The sequence below is a fragment of the Mandrillus leucophaeus genome, unplaced genomic scaffold, assembly GCF_000951045.1.
Source record: "Mandrillus leucophaeus isolate KB7577 unplaced genomic scaffold, Mleu.le_1.0 Scaffold269, whole genome shotgun sequence".
NCBI lineage: Eukaryota > Metazoa > Chordata > Mammalia > Primates > Cercopithecidae > Mandrillus > Mandrillus leucophaeus.
The window spans coordinates 2,782,248-2,800,257 of NW_012102798.1; the positions used below are offsets into that span (position 1 = coordinate 2,782,248).

Genomic DNA, 18,010 nt, shown 5'->3' on the forward strand with positions numbered 1-18,010 from the left:
GCGTGTAAATAGGTACCAACAAGGTTTTAAAGGCGCTATTCATGGTAGGTCCCTCAGTGAAAACAAGTCATCTGAAATCACACCCAAAATTTATAAAGCCTTCACATACCCTGACAAACAGCTGCACTTGACTGAAATTGTTTTGAGTACACAGAATCGTAGTGACCACTATTTGAATAGCAGAGTAGAATCTAAAGAAAAACACACAGAACAATTAAGTGAATGTTACACATCTTAAAACCATGAAATTAAGATGATAATTAACTTGAAATTGAGTCAGTAGTCAGTAACTGATAACCATTTGAATTTCTTTTTTTAAAAGTGATTTTTAAAATCTAAATATAAGGAAACGCAACCTGTACCTCATAAAGATTTTCTTGGCAGTAACTTTTAAATGCCAAGATTAAAATTACTACTAAGGTTACACTGTGAGCCTTAATCACATTAATATGCCAAACAAGTCCTGATTTACAAATTTGCTAAAAAAAAAAAAAAAAAAAAAGGGACACTTAGAAATTGAGTTATTGAACATAACAGAAAGCCTAACAGATGCCAAAAGACCCAGCTAACTTCTAAGAATGACTGGAAAAATGAGGTCAAATACCCAAACACTCCAAACTCAGACTAAGGGAGGAAAGGGATTTTATTCAATTATTTTAAAAGTTATCAATTTTGAAAATCTTGTTGATTCTGGGGAGCCCAGCGCGTGGCACGAGCGTCACGCCAAACAGCCCGCTCGCCTTCTCTTCGGTGTCGGCCGCCGCCACCTCCCAGAACCTCCTCGTGCCCTCGTGTGCCAGGCCCGCGGTGGCCGAGATCCACGGTTCACAGCATGTCCGCCTTGGCCCCTGCTGCGGAGGGAGAGGGAACCCCCGCCCAGCCCGCATCCGAGAAAGAACCCGAAATGCCCAGTCCCAGAGAGGAGAGCGAGGAGGAAGAGGACGAGGACAACCAGGAGGAGGAGGAAAAAGAAAAGAGTCTCATCGTGGAAGGCAAGAGGGAAAAGAAGAAAGTAGAGAGGTTGACAATGCAAATCTCTTCCTTACAGAGAGAGCCATTTACAATTGCACAAGGAAAGGGGCAGAAACTTTGTGAAATTGAGAGGATACATTTTTTTCTATGTAAGAAGAAAACCGATGAAGTTAGAAATCTACACAAACTGCTTTACAACAGGCCAGGCACTGTGTCCTCATTAAAGAAGAATGTGGGTCAGTTCAGTGGCTTTCCGTTTGAAAAAGGAAGTGTCCAATATAAAACGAAGGAAGAAATGTTGAAAAAATTTAGAAATGCCATGCTAAAGAACATCTGTGAGGTTCTTGATTTAGAGAGATCAGGTGTAAATAGTGAACTAGTGAAGAGGATCTTGAATTTCTTAATACATCCAAAGCCTTCTGGCAAACCATAGCCAAAATCTGAAAAAACTTCTAGCAAAGGCAGTAAAAACGAACGGAACAGTTCTGGAATGGCAAGGAAGGCTAAGCGAACCAAATGTCCTGAAATTCTGTCAGATGAATCTAATACTGATGAAGATGAAAAGAAAAACAAGGAAGAGTCTTCAGATGATGAAGATAAAGAAAGTGAAGAGGAGCCACCAAAAAAGACAGCCAAAAGAGAAAAACCTAAACAGAAAGCTACTTCTAAAAGTAAAAAATCTGTGAAAAGTGCCAATGTTAAGAAAGCAGATAGCAGCACCACCAAGAAGAATCAAAACAGTTCCAAAAAAGAAAGCGAGTCTGAGGATAGTTCAGATGATGAACCTTTAATTAAAAAGTTGAAGAAACCCCCTACAGATGAAGAATTAAAGGAAACAATAAAGAAATTACTGGCCAGTGCTAACTTGGAAGAAGTCACAATGAAACAGATTTGCAAAAAGGTCTATGAAAATTATCCTATTTATGATTTAACTGAAAGAAAATATTTCATAAAAACAACTGTAAAAGAGCTAATTTCTTGAGATAGAGGACAGAGATGACTCGTTCCCACAGATTTGAAGATCTGATTTATACCATTATACCAGCAAAGAGAATGTATTTCCTTTTCTAAATCCTTGTTAAGCAACGTTAGAACTTACTGCTGACCTTTTTATCTTGAGTCTTATGTGAATTTGAGTTTGCTATTTTAAATTGAATTTCTATGCCATTTTTAGTTTAAAATCTTACATGGCATTAACTGTTCCTTGCTTTTATAGTTGTATTTTATACATTTTGGGTTTCTTTATATAAGGTCATAGATTCTTGAACTGTTGTGGTTTTAGTGCACTTAATATTAGCTTGCTTAAGGCACACTTTTAATCAAGTAGAACAAAAACTATTATGACTGGGATTTATACACACAGAGATTGCAGTATTTAGTATATGAAATATTTTGAATACACATCTCTGTCAGTGTGAAAATTCAGTGGCAGTGTGTCCATCATATTAAAAATATACAAGCTACAGTTGTCCAGATGACTGAATTGGAACTTTTCTCCTGCATGTGTATATATGTCAGACTGTCAGCATGACAAAAGTGACAGATGTTATTTTTGTATTTTTAAAAAACAATTTGTTGTATACAAAGTTTTTAAATTTCTTTTGTGCAGACCACTTTTTAAACTCACGTAGATAGGTATCTTTACAGGTGTAGACTATGGAATGTCAGTGTTCAGCCAGACAGTATGATGGAGTAGTGAAAGTCAATTCAGTGATGGAACATGAAGGAACAGACAGTTATCCTGCTTTGTCTCGAAAGTGTCATCAATTTGTAATTTTAGTATTAACTCTGTAAAAGTGTCTGTAAGTACGTTTTATATTAAGGACAGACCAAAAATCAACATATCAAAGCTTCAAAAACTTTGGGAAAGGGTGGGATTAAGTACAAGCACATTTGGCTTATAGTAAATGAACCGATTTTTATTAACTGCTTTTGTCCATATAAAATGCTGATATTTACCGGAAACCTAGACACCTTCATGATTACGATTAAAGTACCAGATTATAATGCCAGAATATAATGTGCAAGCAATCGTGGATATCTCTGACAAAGTGTATCTCAAAAATAATATACTTTTACATTAAAGAAATTTGATGTTTCTCTGCAGTTGGGGCTCTGGCTTTTAAAGTTTGGCTAATCAGTGTTGATTCTAGATGATCAACATAATAGACCACTCCCGAATGAGACCGATTTTGTCTTTCAAATTTACTGTCTTAAATCAGTTTATTAAATCTGAATTTTAAAACATGCTGCTTATGACAGAATGACACATTTGATGTACCAATTAAGGGTTGAAAAATATCTTTGCATCATGGAACAGAAATAAATATGTTGAATGTTAACAGGTATTTTCACAGGTTTGACTTGTTTGATAGTTACTCAGACACTAGGGAAAGGTAAATAGAAGTGAACAAAATAAGCAACTAAATGAGACCTAATAATTCGTCTTCGATTTTAAATATTTAATTCATTCTTATAAACCTTGTCAATAAAATTAATCTAAATTTTAAAAAAAGTTATCCATTTAACTGAATAGCAATATATCAATACACTATATAGCACCAATACTACTAGAGAGACTTCCTCAATGAATTAAGGCACATCTCAGGCTACAAAAATGACAGTTTAACGTCTGAGCTGATTCCTTGAATCCCTAGAGGTTTTTTTTTTTCCAAAACAATTCAAAGGCCATGCTTGTTAAGCAAAATTTTGTCAGTCAAAATGTTGCATGTGATGAAATTTGTTTACATAACTGTTCCAAAACCTTTCTGAATTTTTGTTAAAAAAATCTGGCTTTGCCAGGTGGGGTGGTGTGTGCCTATAGTCTCAGCTACTACGGCAGGAGGGTCACTTGAGCCCAGGGGTTTGAAGCTGTAGCGTGCTATGATCTCACCTGTGAATAGCCACTGCACTCCAGCCTAGGCAACATAGTGAGATCCCCATCTCTTAAAAAAAAATCTGTCTTATATAAGGGATATAATCCCTAGTGATTAAGGTTCTTCCATTTTGAAGGTATCAGCAACCTGAGTTACTCAAAATGATTCTGCAATCTGTGGAAAGATGTTGCCACCAAGCCTCCTTGGCAGAAAAAAAAATTATCCTAAGCATTCTTTTTTTCTATCTTCCTACTCTTCCCTGGGCTAACTTCTCCCAATAATCCAGTTATTTGATCCCAGGTCTATTATTCTTCACTCATCTTTTTGGAAATCACAATTCTATTTCAGTAATAATCCATTTCAAAGTACTGAAGTCAAATGTCAAGCTAAAGTAACTCACAGTAAAGTTTAAGTTATAAGTTTCTCCTACCACAAGGGGTATCTGCATTTAAGAGTTTATTAACCCATAAGAACAGTGAGCAGATTGTGAGCAGAGAAACCCTTTGTACTTTGGGCTACAAGAACTGGGAACTCTAAAAAGTATTAATAACTAGAGGTAGCTGTTAAGGAATAAAGGAATTCAGTTAACCAGACTGATGAACAAGCAGTTCTTATAAAAAGAAGACAGGCAACTATATAATTTCTCTATTAAAGTAGCAAGAATTTCCATTTTGACTGGAAGAGGCAAAACAAGGCATGATGGCTTTTATGTTTCTCATGGTATCCCAACATGAAATAATAATTCATACATACTTGTGGGTGATTTGTTTGGGAGTGGGCAGATGGGATGTAATTAATGGCAGTAAACTAGTGAAAAAATGGGATAGATCTATATTACTAAGAAGGATATTTAAAAAGAACAAGTAACAATGTTAAATATGAGCCCATTTACATTTAAAAGACAAATACAAAGAAAATGATACAGAAAGATACTCACCAATACTTAATAGTTTGTTACTTTGAAGTGCATGAGAACCAATACTTGTTACTTCGAAGTGCATAAGATTGAAGAGGATGAGTGGGGACTTTCTTATTCTACGTTTCCAGACTTAATTTTATTTTGTTTTTAATGTAAGTATGTACTTCTATTTAGATAGAGCAAATGAGCTGAGTGAAGATGGCTCGATTTCAGCTGAATACACTTAAGAAACTGAAGATAACTATGTAGAATGCAGAATTAAGTCAACACAGAAGGTGAAAGATACCGAAGTGAATATTAGACATTTATTTCTATGAAAGTTTGTTCTAAAATATTTTTAGAAGGTTCGTTAATAATGGTCACGCCTATAATAAAGTCATTTTTATTTATTTATTTTTGAGATGGAGTCTTGCTCTGTCGCCCAGGCTGGAGTGCAGTGGTGAAATCTCGGCTCACACAACCTCCGCCTCCTGGGCTCAAGCGATTCTTCTACCTCAGCCTCCCGAGTAGCTGGAATTACAGGCATGCACCACCACACCCAGCTAATTTGGGTATTTTTAGTAGATACGGGGTTTCACCATATTGGCCGGGCTGGTCTCAAACTCCTGACCTCAAGTGATCCACCTGCCTCGACCTCCCAAAGTGCTGGGATTACAGGCATGAGCCACCACACCCGGCCTCATTTTTAAAAACTCGGTCCTGATGCCAATCTTAGGAGGGTGAACTGAGATAAAGCAACAAAGTTTTAGGGAAAGAAAAGCATCACAGAATCAAAGCGCCTGGTTTTTCAATATAAACACACACCCCCACTCTATAAATTCCCAAATCAGACATATATATGTACTATCCTGTACATGCAAATACCCAAGTGCTGGTAAGCATTAGCTCTGTATACATGTATGGATATTTGTAGGTTGTACACACTCAAAAAGTCTGACATTTTTGTATTCTCATGGTTCCCAATGGGTAATGTTCCCCCTAAATTAGCTAAATAATCTCTCTGTAAGATACGCAAGACATTTAAAATGGAACTGTATAACTGCAGGAACTAAGTGGTGGGTACATGAATGTTTACTACATGAGTCTTCAAACTTCTCTCTGTATGAAAAATTTCAGAATACAATGTTGGGGAAAAACTGAACTGGAAGTTTAAAGATCCCTGGTAAAGATCCAAATTTCATCTCAAGCAATGCTATGTACAACTGCTTAGATACAAAAGCTAACACTCCTCTTCCTCAAACAATTCAGATTATGTCACACCTTTGCCTAAAAACTTTCCATTAGTGTTTCGGATCAAGTGTGCTGGTGTCTGAAATTTACTTTAAAATACATCAAAAAAGAAAGATGGACAGATGAATGGATCGAGGAATAGATATGTTATAAGAATACTAAGATGTTAACAGCAGATTCTAGGTGGTGGGTAAGTATATGGATGCTCACCGTAAAATTCTGTTAACTTTTCTGTATGTTTGAACATCATAATAAAATGTTGGGAAAAAGTTTCAAATGACTATTCTGTACAATGAAAAGACAAATTATTTGGCATGGCTTGCTCTACCTCTTACTATGTAACTGTAGCCTATCTTTCCAGCATCACCCTCCTCACATCCAACTACTTAAGTGCCAAAGGGTCTCTTGCTTCTATGCCTCTGTATATAGTGTTTCCTCTGAATACACTGCTCTTCATATTTGACGGACTCTTTTATATTCCACTTAAATGTCACTACCACCATGAAGCTTTCTAAACTCCCTCAAGCAGAAAGAAGGGGTTTTTCCTTTGTGCTTTTAGCACAGTTTTTATTATTATAAAACTTACCACGTTGCTGTAATTAACCCTTTGCAGTTCTGTCTTCATTGCCCCTTAAGCTCTTGGAGGGCAAGGATTTCACTGTATTCATTTTGGTGTCCCCAAAGCTCAGAAAAGAGATAATTAATGTACCTCATTCGTACTTATCTTCTAAGTTATCTCCTACTCAGTCTTCTTTATTCCTAATGCTACTTCTCCTTAGCTCAGATATTCCCCCTCAATTACCATAACAGCATCCTAACAGTTCTCCTGGTCTCTAGTCTTGTCTTGCCATCATTAAAATTTTGTCTAAATTGTGTTCCATGTTGTGAAATAAGACATATAAAACTCAAACACTATGTAGTCTATATTTCACTAATAAAATAATCAGGATAAAGGTTTTTCTTTTATAAACTTTTTGGAGGAGAAACTGTATGCTGAAAAACAATTTATCTGCTGAGTATTCTCAACTAACAATCAAGTACTTTACCAGGCAGTAGTAGACACTGTCACTTCCCTCAAGAAACTTTCAGATAATGAAAGAAATACATATGAAGACAAACACAATATAATAAATACTACAATTACTTGGGAGCTGCTAGGGGAGAACAAAGTGAGAAAATGACTCCAGGGGCATTGGGAAAGTTTCAAACACAAAGACACAAAGTATGAAAGGCAGAATACCTGGAAGCATGGCATAATAAGGATGGAAGAAAATAAAGCTGCTTTGGGACCTTTCAGGATGCTGAATGCCTAGCTTCAAAGTTTGAACCTTATCCTTTTTAGTCACTGAGAAGTCATTTAGGGTTTGGGGTGGGTTTTTTCCTATCACAGAGAAATGACAATCAGATCTGTTTAGAGGGCTAACAACACTGAGATTTACTGACTAGAGAGGAAAATGCTAGTAACAGAGAAACCTGTCATTCAGACTATGCTTTTCATTAATTAGGTTAAAAAAATGATTTAATATCCAGGCAAGCCAGAAGCATCATTCAACTTCTTTTATATAAGTCAACATTCACTCATCTTCTTACCTTGTCTTCATAGCCATTATCTGTGACATAAGTTGGAGGTTTTCCAGGAAAGCGATAAAGAATGAAATCCCGACTACATGGGGAAAACAAAGGTTAAGTGGGAAGACATAATTTGGCATATGTAAAAGATAGTTACAGAAACAACTATTTCTGCTTTTAAATTGCCTATCTTATTCATATAAAGCAATATAAATATCCGGTTTAATGTTTGGCTTTAAAATAATCCAAAAGGGCTAAATGACGTTAATTCAAAGTAGACGGCTAATTGCCCCTAAAGTCCTATGGATTTTTTTTTTAATGTATCTTAATTTGGGAGGAGAAGGGGTAAAGACAATGAATTATTAATTGTATGTATGGCTGTGAGTTGGGGGTTGGTGCTCTCCTTTATTTTTTGGCAAAAGGCTAGAAAATAGGCATTTCAGCTTTTGCAGACTATATGGTTTATTCAACTTTGCTTTGGTAGCATGAAAGCAGCACAGACAATGCATAAGTGAATGAGCATGACTGTGTTCCAACAAAGCTTTATAGACACTGAAATCTGAATTTTATATAATTTTTCCATCCCATGAAACATTCTTCTTTTGACTTTTCAACCATTTAAAATATTTTAACACTCTCTCTTAGCTTTCTTCATTCTAGATATCAACACATCAAATCTCAAATTTCCCCAATCCCGAAGAGACCGTTAATTGAGATCTTATACACACACGCATGCAAACACCCACTCTCAAAGAAAAGAGGATATAACTTACTTATAAATTAGAGAAAGAGCTCTTATTTCCAGCTGGCCAGCACTTTCCTAAACATAAATAGTGTATAGAGTTTTAAAAAAACATTCTGTAGCTAGGAGGTAGTTTTTTCAAGTTCAACAAATTTTTAGCTGCTTAGCACTATTTTAGATGAAGAATTTGTAGAACACACTATAACCTGTTTTAAGGCTTGGAATACTGTGATAGCTACTTATTAACATAAACTTATCCTGAAAAAAGGATCTAAAGCCCTACTTAGCCATTAAGTAACAAGGACAGTTAATAGGAGAGATTTTAAAAACACAATAAAGATGGAACTAGTATAATAAAAAGGCAGTAGGGATTTAGTAAATGTGTTTTTTAAGTTCAGAACCATGGAATTAACTTTATCATATAAAAATTATTTCTAAATAAAGTATGAATTTATGAATTTTACTCCCACATAAAAGGAAGAAAACTACAAATCAGGGGAATTGTTTAATAACAAAATAATGACCTCTTGGTAAAATTCATTACCACCCTCCTCCTCCATTAAAGTGAAAAGGCTTAAGCTTCTCCTGTTTCCAAGTAGTATATACTCTTTTGCTAGTCTATGGTTGATGGGATTCTTAACACACAATTATCAATATTCGACACAAACCAATAGGTCAATTTTCAGCCTCTAAACTTATGCAAGAACTATTGGATTCAACACAGTTGACTACTAATAAAATAGTTGGGGTCTGGCTAAAATAATACAGCTGAATGAATAAATTTACATTACTATTCCAAATAACTCTGAAAAGATTAAACCCCCATATTTGATCTTACCTTGGGATCTCCCAACCGTTCCAGGTATTTCTCAAAAGATCCCTCCACATACTTCAAAAATAAAACAAACTCGACTTAACCAAATACACAGCATTACTGAAATCTGATTATATTCTACAATATTATCCTGCAATGGGTTTTTTGCTCAGCTCAACAATTATGGTAGTAAGTTTCTACTTTGCACAGCACCTCAAGAAGATTTGCACATACACAAAAGTCATGAGTGGAGAAAAACTGGAGTATAAAAGTATCTTAGGAATTGGTCCTGGCATATCCACATACCAGTGCATTTCATCAAATGGTATGCTTTTGAGTTTCATTTGAAACGCCAATTTAAGTAATGACAATTTTCATAAATCAAGCAAGACCAGTATTTCTAAGGATTTCAAATTTCACAAGACATGCATTTACAAAATTAAACTGAGGAACTTTAAAGAGAATTTCATTAGTTTCTAAAAAGACCATGGGACAAGGGAACTTTTTAGGGGTGATGGAAACATTCTATATCTTGACTGTAGTGGCAGTTCCATGATTGCATATTATCGCCAAAACTAAAAATGGTAAACTTAAAATGATGAGTTTTATTGTATGTAAAATATGTCTCACTAAAAATGAAATTAAACTCAGGACTGTAATAGATTTATTTCTAGTTCCATGGATACATATCATTAGACTTTTAAAAAATCATTTAAATTTTCCTTTTAAAAAGTTTTGAGATATAAATGACACACAGGCCGGGTACGGTGGCTCATGCCCGTAATTCCAGCACTTTGGGAGGCCAAAGTGGGCAGATCATGAGGTCAGGAGATCAAGACCATCCTGGCTAATACAGTGAAACCCCATCTCTACTAAAAATACAAAAAAAATTAGCCGGGCATGGTGGCGGGCACCTGTAGTCCCAGCTACTTGGGAGGCTGAGGCAGGAGAATGGCATGAACCCAGGAGGCAGAGCTAACAGTGAGCCAAAATCATGCCACTGCACTCCAGCCTGGGCGACAGAGCAAGACTCCGTCTCAAATAAATAAGTAAATAAATAAATAAATAAATGACATAAAATAAACTGCCCAACTTAAATAGTACAAATTTTGACTTATGTATACACCCATGAAATCATCATCACAATTGAGATAGTGAATATATCACTTCCATAAGTATCCTTGTGCCCCTCTATAACTCACATATAACCACTGATCTGCTTTCTGTCACTATAGATTGGCTTGTATTTCTTCTAAAGTTTTATATAAGGGAAATCAAACAGTATAAACTTTGCAGGGGATTTGGTTTCTATCACTCAGTATTGAATTGAAATTCATTTATGTAGTTTTAAAATTTTACACACATCTTTGTTACTCAAAATGTTGTCCACAAACCAATAGCAAACATTACTTCAGAGTTTGTTAAAAATGCAGAAATCTCCACTGAGCGCAGTGGCTCACACTTGTAGTCTCAGCACTTTGGGAGGCCAAGACGGGCAGATCACTTGAGCCCAGGAGTCTGAGACCAGTCTGGGCAACATGGCAAAAATCCCATTGCTACTAAAAACACAAAAAACTTAGCCCAGTGAGGTGGTGTGTGCCTGTAGTCCCAAGTTACTTTGGAGGCTGAGATGGGAGGATTGCTTCAGCCTGGTAGAGGATGCAGCAAGCCGTGATCCTGCCACTGCACTCCAGCCTGGGCAACAGAGTAAGACCCTGTCTCAAGGTAAGAAAAAAAAGAAATCTCGGGCCACAACTCAGACCTACTGAATCAAAACCTGTATTTTAACAAGATCTCCAGGTGATTTGTATGCACAGAAACACTTGAGATGCACTGCTTTACACTGTGGTCTTGCATTTGAAGTAATGTCACGAATAATCCTTTCTCCAGGTGTAGAGAAGACTACAATCAGCTTCAAGGTAACAAGCTTTTAAGTCAAGAAGTCTTCACATAGTTTTAAAATTCACTGAAACCAGTTGAGAAAATTAAGAGTAAAACTCGAACAGCAGGCAAATACCCACAATAAATAGAAGAAACAAATAGCACTGGAAGGGCCAGAAGTGTTTTAAAACATACACACACACACACACACACACACACACACACACACACAAAAGGAAGCCTCCAATTTCATTAACAAGAATTCAAATACATGAAGGTGTACAAATGTCTTCTGTAAGTTGTTTTACCTAAAGTTAATCATTAGTGGCAGAGCTCTAATTATACAATTTGTCACATGGAAAGACTAGATACTTAGACTCATTTGTTCCCTTACAACTAAGTTTTACAGGATTCCTCAAATTGACTGGCTGAAGATTACTGTCCACAGGATTAAGCAAGAAAATAGAGGGGGTTTCCATTTGTACATATTTTAAAATATGCACTGCAAAACATTAACAGAGCCAAACCTTTCATGAACTATTATTAATTGTTCAATAAAACTGTATGGATAATATAAAACAGCAATCAAAATGTAACTTTTTGAGATCTGGAGTTCTTGGTGTAGGACGAGGTAAGTAGTGGGAAAATGTAGATTATTCTTGATTTTTAATTAACCTTGATTTTTAAACAACCTAATTCTAGCAGAGGGTCCAGAAGCACGTTAGCTACTGGGAAGGGAACCAGTTGGGAATTAAATATTTGCTATTGAGGAGACTGCATGATATAGTTTAATTTTGGTAGGTGCTCACAATTACTTTCCCACCTGCTACATAGTCTACCAGCACTCCCCTGGGTATGTATTCTACTTACAGACTCAAAAGTTTGTTGATTTTCCCTCATATATGAGACACAAGCCTTCCTGATTTCCAAATGATGGACCTGGCTGCAAAACAACTAAAAAGAAGAGAAAGACCAGCCCACTGTCAGTACTCATTTAAAATAGGCACTTCTAAATCAAGACTATGAACTGGACACTTAAGCCTTCCTTATTCAGAACATATGTAGAAAACTGGGAAATTAAATCATCTAAGTTTTTCTTAATATCATCTTCAACGAAATTGGGGAAGGATGACTGTCATGCCCCATCCCCTTTTCTACTCCTTATGTGCACAGCCTATAATTTTTTTCTTAGGTATTAGAGGAAGCAGGGGATGCTTACAAAGGATCAAGATATATTTCAAAGTTGTCTTTAGCCTCATCTTACCCCTCCTACATTAAAAACTAGCATTTAAAAAACAGAAAAGATAGCAAAGGTACAGCAATATAGACTATTCAGCAAAGGCATGCGCCAAGCTAATAAGAGCAAGCAGCTTCTCTCTAGGACCTGATAGGCCTGATGTTTTCACTAGAAAGCAGGGGAATTTTTTTGTTTCTTTTGGCAAACTACAGGACCATCCCATGTCTCAAACTCTGAAAACTCAGTACAGGGAAGATATGTTTTCCTTTTACCTGCTCCGAAATAGCCCGAAAGAGGCAAGAGGCATCCTTGGCAGTCAGCTTTCGAAACAGCCCTAAGCTGCCTAAATATTCATCCATTGATGCCTCATTCAAAGACTTCTGGCTGCAGTAGTTTTTCCATCCTTTATGCATTTTGTACAGGGTGGGGGTGAGAGGGAGAGGAAAAAAAGTGTGGCAAGAGGGAAAAAGCAGGGTGCAGGTAGGATGGGTAGCAGTAACAAGGGCTTGCTTATGCAGGTATCCGAAAAGCAGCCCAAAGTCTAGGCCTGAGAAGGCAGTTGAAGTCAGCGCTGCAGAATCTTGGCACTTTCCAGGAGCAGAAGCAATGGACTTGGCTTGCCCAGGACAAGTCAGGACCCTGTGAAAAGAAGAGGAAGAGCCAATCCTCCTAGGAATAGGGAACTCAGACTGAGGAGGAGACGTGGGAGGGAGGGAGAAAGTGCTTAGAGTTACCTCCTTGGGAAAGAGTGGGATTAACCCAATCAGACCAAGGTTGAGAAAAGTATGCATAAGCAGCTGAGCTTTGGGACTAGAAGGAAACTGACTTTGCAGCTTAACTCAGGGCAACTGCTGCACGAGGCTGAAAAGGGACTACAATAAGGCTCAGGTGTGTAGGTTGCAGCCTGGTCAACATTACATTGCTTTAAGATCTCTAGCTGAATATTCAACTAGTCTCTCCCCCAAATTCCCTGCTCCTTTCATAGTTTCAGGGAAACATGCAGGGAGGGAATTTTGATGAACCTAGTTAACCTGTGAGTATTTGCATTAATATCTTTTTAATACACACAAAAAAGGAGAAGGAACTTCCCTTAATCTATAGTGGCAGAGGGCACAGTTCAAGCTAAGTACCAAAGCTATTACCTGGATATTCCAGATATAGGGTTGAAGTAATCTTCTAATTCTAGATAATAATCTCTGCCAGGATCACAGAAACTAAATCTTATTGGCCATGCTAGGGAAACCTTATACAATTCTTGACTAAGGCCTGCAAAGTATTATATGGCACCAATAAAAAAGAAAAATGCAAAAACAAAAGTGTGTTTCTTTAAAAATGGAAATAAAAATTTAAATGGAAGCAGCATGAAAATATCCATAAACTTTCTAATAGACTACATTTGAAATGGTATGGTACAGTATGAGATGAGGTAGACAATGAGAGATGTGTTTCAATGTTTTACTAGCATACTTTTCCAGAAACATAACTCTGGATTCTGAGAAAAACCACAGAAAATAGTAAGTGCCAAAGGCAGGCCCAATTGCTTGTATTATTTCTTCCTATTATCTATGCTATCTAGCGTCTTTTATTTTTATTTAAACGCAAAAATCCAATTCCTTTCTTACATTTTTTAAGTATTAAAAAAATAAATAGGTCAAAAGTTGGCTTTAGAGAAGGCACAACATTAGGCTGCTTTCAAAATTGTTTTTTCTTTTTTTTCTTTTTCTTCTTCTTCTTTTTTTTTTTTTTTTTTTTTGTATCTGTGGATCCAGCAGTAATCATGACTGCTCCCTCTAGGAAAAGGAGCAATATTTTATAATTTAGGAATGAAATAATATTTGACATGGTAAAAAAGTATAAATCTTGACTTCCTTAGCATGCCACTTTGAAATTACCTTAATTTCTTTTTTTTTTTTTTTTTTTTAATGGTCTCACTCTGTCACTCAGGCTGAAGTGCAAATGCAGTGGTGTGAATACAGCTGACTGCAGCCTCAACCTTCTGGGCTCAAATAATCCTCCTACCTCAGCCTCCCAAGTAGCTAAGACCACAGGTGCATACCACCACACCCAGCTAATTTTTGTATTTTCTGTAGAGTTGGGGTCTTGCCACATTGCCCAGCTGGTCTCAAACTCCTGGGTTAAAGCTATCCTCCCACCTCAGCTTCACAATGTGCTGGAATTACAGCCATGAGCCACCATGTCCAGCCACTAATTTCTTTTGTAAAGAAACTGTCACACTGGAGAAGTGATGCCTTTTGCAAAAGTTCTGAAACACAGTTTGGGAAGAGAGATTGCCATCTTTCGACAAGGTCACTAATTCACTGAGAAAAATTAATTAAGGGTTATAATTTGGCCAGGTGTGATGGCTCACACCTGTGATCCCAGCCCTTTGGGAGGGTGAGGAGGGCAGATCATGAGGTCAGGAGATCGAGACTATCCTGGCTAACATGGTGAAACCCCATCTCTACTAAAAATACAAAAAATTAGTTGGGTGTGGTGGGCACCTATAGTCCCAGCTACTCTGGAGGCTGAGGCAGGAGAATGGCGTGAGCTGAGATCACACCACTGCACTCCAGCCTGGGCAACAGAGCGAGACTCCATCTCAAAAAAAAGGATAATTTAAAAGTTAATTTGTTTCCAGCATATTGTACTTGTAGAGAAAAACACAAATGCTTCACACATCTGCTTTTTAAACTAAAAATAAGTATGATATATAAAACAATGCAATCTAAATGCTTCATTTTGAGGAAGGGAATGGGAGAAGGGAAAATGGGAGAGGGAGGGAGAGAATCAGAAAAGTAATAGAAAACTGAAAAAAAGAAAAACATAAGTAGGGACAGGAAGACAAAAGGAGACAGAGCAAAAGAAAAAACACACAGAGCAGCACACAGAAGTAGATCCACACAAATATGGTCCATCGATTTTTGATAAAGGTGCAAAATCAGTTCAATAGCAAAAAGATAGCATTTTCATCAAGTGGTGCCAGAACAATTGACCATCCACATGCAAAAAAAGATCCTCAACCTATATCTCACATCTTGTACTATAATTAACTCAAAGTGGCATAAATGTAAAATAAAACTTCAAAATTTTTAAAATAAAATATAGGAGAAAATCTTTAAGATCCTGAATTAGGTAGTGAGTTCTCAGATACATAACAGGGAAAAAAAAATTAACTCGATTTTATCAAAATTTAAAACTTTTGCTCTGCAAATGACATTGTTAGAATTGAAAACACAAGCCAAAACGGGGAGAAAATATTTTTACATCACATATCTAACCAGAAAAACTTTGTACTAAAATATGTAAAGAACTCTGAAAAGTCAACAATAAAAAAAATCCAATTTCTTAAATAGACAAAAGATTTGAATACACATTTCACCAAAGATACAAGAATGGCTAATGAGCACATAAAAAGATATTTGAAATCATCGATCGTTAGGAAAATGGAAATTAGAATCACAGTAAGACATCATTACATACCCACCAGGATAGCTATAATAAATAATACAAACAATAGCATTAACAAGGATTGGAGAAACTGGTCCTAAGAAGATGGAAGCAAAAACTGTATGATTCCAAAAGGAATATGATTCCATTTATAAGAAATATGCCAAAAGGGTAAATCTAGAGACAGAAAGCAGATGAAGTAGTTGCCCGGGGATGGAGTGAAAATAGGCACTGACTACAAATAAGCACAAATAATCTTTCTGGAATAACAAAAATCTACTAAAACTATTTTGTGGTGATATGTGTACAATTCTGTATATTCACTAAAAATTAAATTGTACTCTTAAAACTGGTAAATTTAACGGCTTTCAGGTATGTCACATACCATATAAGTCACTCACCTAAAGCATACAATTCGATGGTTTGTTGTATAGAGTTGTGCATCCATCACCATAATCAACTTTAGAGCACTGTCTTTATCCCAAAATGAAACTCTGCATCCTGTAGCTGTCAACCTCTAATCCCTCTATCCCCACCAACCCCAGACAACCACTAATCTACTTCCTGAATCTATAGATTTCCCTATTCTGAACATTTCAAATAAATGGGATCATAAAATATGTGGTCTTATGTGACTCGCTTCTTTTACTTAGCATAAGGTTTTCAAAGTCCACCCATGTTGTAGCATGGTGCATCACTACATAGTTCAATCCACTGTATAAAACAAAATTTGTTCATCCATTCATTAGTTGATAGAAATTTGGGTTGTTTCCACTTTTGGGCTATTATGAATAGTATTTCCATAAATATTCACATGCAAGTTTTTGTTTTGACTTATGTTTTCAATTATTTTAGGCATAATACCTATGAGTGGAGTTACTGGATCATATGGTAACTCTATTTAACCTAATGTTAGGAACTGTCAAACTTTTTCAGAGCAACTGCACCATTTTACATTCTTACCAATAGTGTATGAGGGTTCAATTTTTCTCTAGATCCTTATCAACACTTGTTATTTTCCATCTTTTGATTATAGTCAACCTGGTGGGTATGAAGTAGTATCTCACTGTGGTTTTGATTTGCATTTCCCCAGTGGCTAATGATATTGAGCATCTTTTCATCTGCTTATTGACCATTTGTATATCTTTAATGAGATACCACTACATACATCTTAGAATAACTAAAATAATTTTTTTAACTGACAATACCAAGTGTTGAAAAGGATATAGAACAACTGGAACTCTCTCATATGTTGCTAGTGGGAATGTAAAATAGTACAACCACTGTGGAAAACAGTTTAGCAGTTTCTTATAAAATTGAACAGAGTTACCATATGATCAAGCAATCCCACTTCTAGGTATCTACATAAGAGAAATGGTAACACAAAAACCTCTATGTGAATGTTCATAGTAGCTTTATCCATAATCATGAACTCTCAAAACTGGAAACAATCTAAACATTTCTCAGGTGGTGAATGGACAAAAACTGTGGTACATTCAAACAAAAGAATACTTCCTAGGAATAGGAAATAATGAAATAATGATACATAAAAGAACATGTATCTCAAATGTAACATGTGAACCGAAAAAAGACAAGATTCAAAAGGTTACACACTGTATGCCTGCATTTACATGACATATTGAAAAAGGCCAAAGGATAGGAAGGGAAAACAGATTAGTTTTTGTCAGTAGTTGGGGTTGAAGAGCTGATTACAAAGAGAAAGGATAAATGGGGGCACTGGAATTGTTCTGCATCTCGACTGTCGCAGTGGTTACATGATTATGCCTTTGTCAAAATTATAGAACTATATAACAGGCTAATTTTACTGCATTTAAATTTAACAGTTAAGTAAAACAAAAAAGCAGAAGAAATAGAGTTGAGGAGCTCACAGAATAGTCAACGATATTGGAAAGAAAAAATAAGAAAATTAGATTATCAATCTAGGAAAGCCAACCTCTAACCAACAGGAAGCCCAAAATGAGATGAAGCAGAGGGAAAGAAATGATAATGATGATGATGATAATATAAAAAAATTCTAGCACTGTAGAACATGAGTATCCATATTGAAATTGAAAGGGCTCATGAAGTAGTCACAACAATGAAAGCAAAAAAGATCATCATCCCTGGACATAATAATAAAGTTTCTGAAGTCAGGGGAAAAAGAGAAGATCCTAAAGCTTTCAGAGAAGAAAAACAGTTTATACACAAAAGAACACAAATAAGAACACAATATACTTCTCAAAAAACTGGGATTCGGAAAACAGTGAAGCTCCAGATTACAGAGGAAGTTATTTCCAACCTTTATTTCTATAGCAAACTATCA

At 36.2% G+C, this 18,010-nt stretch overlaps 1 protein-coding gene and 1 pseudogene across 5 annotated transcripts in view; one reads left to right on the forward strand and one right to left on the reverse strand.

The window, feature by feature from the left end:
• ALG13 (ALG13, UDP-N-acetylglucosaminyltransferase subunit) overlaps positions 1 to 18,010 on the reverse strand; it is an 83,672-nt gene that overhangs the window by 44,256 nt on the left and 21,406 nt on the right. For all 4 annotated transcript variants that reach the window (XM_011984486.1, XM_011984484.1, XM_011984485.1 and 1 more), the window contains exons 4-9: positions 12,513 to 12,879; positions 11,874 to 11,957; positions 9,147 to 9,197; positions 8,340 to 8,386; positions 7,588 to 7,660; positions 110 to 191 (exon numbers count right to left, since the gene is read on the reverse strand). In XM_011984486.1, coding sequence (XP_011839876.1) covers positions 110 to 191; positions 7,588 to 7,660; positions 8,340 to 8,386; positions 9,147 to 9,197; positions 11,874 to 11,957; positions 12,513 to 12,879 — 704 coding nt within the window. The remainder of the gene's footprint in view (positions 1 to 109; positions 192 to 7,587; positions 7,661 to 8,339; positions 8,387 to 9,146; positions 9,198 to 11,873; positions 11,958 to 12,512; positions 12,880 to 18,010) is intronic.
• LOC105542807 lies at positions 676 to 2,445 on the forward strand (annotated as a pseudogene). Its single transcript, XR_001006527.1, has one exon. The product of XR_001006527.1 is annotated as a protein DEK pseudogene (transcript).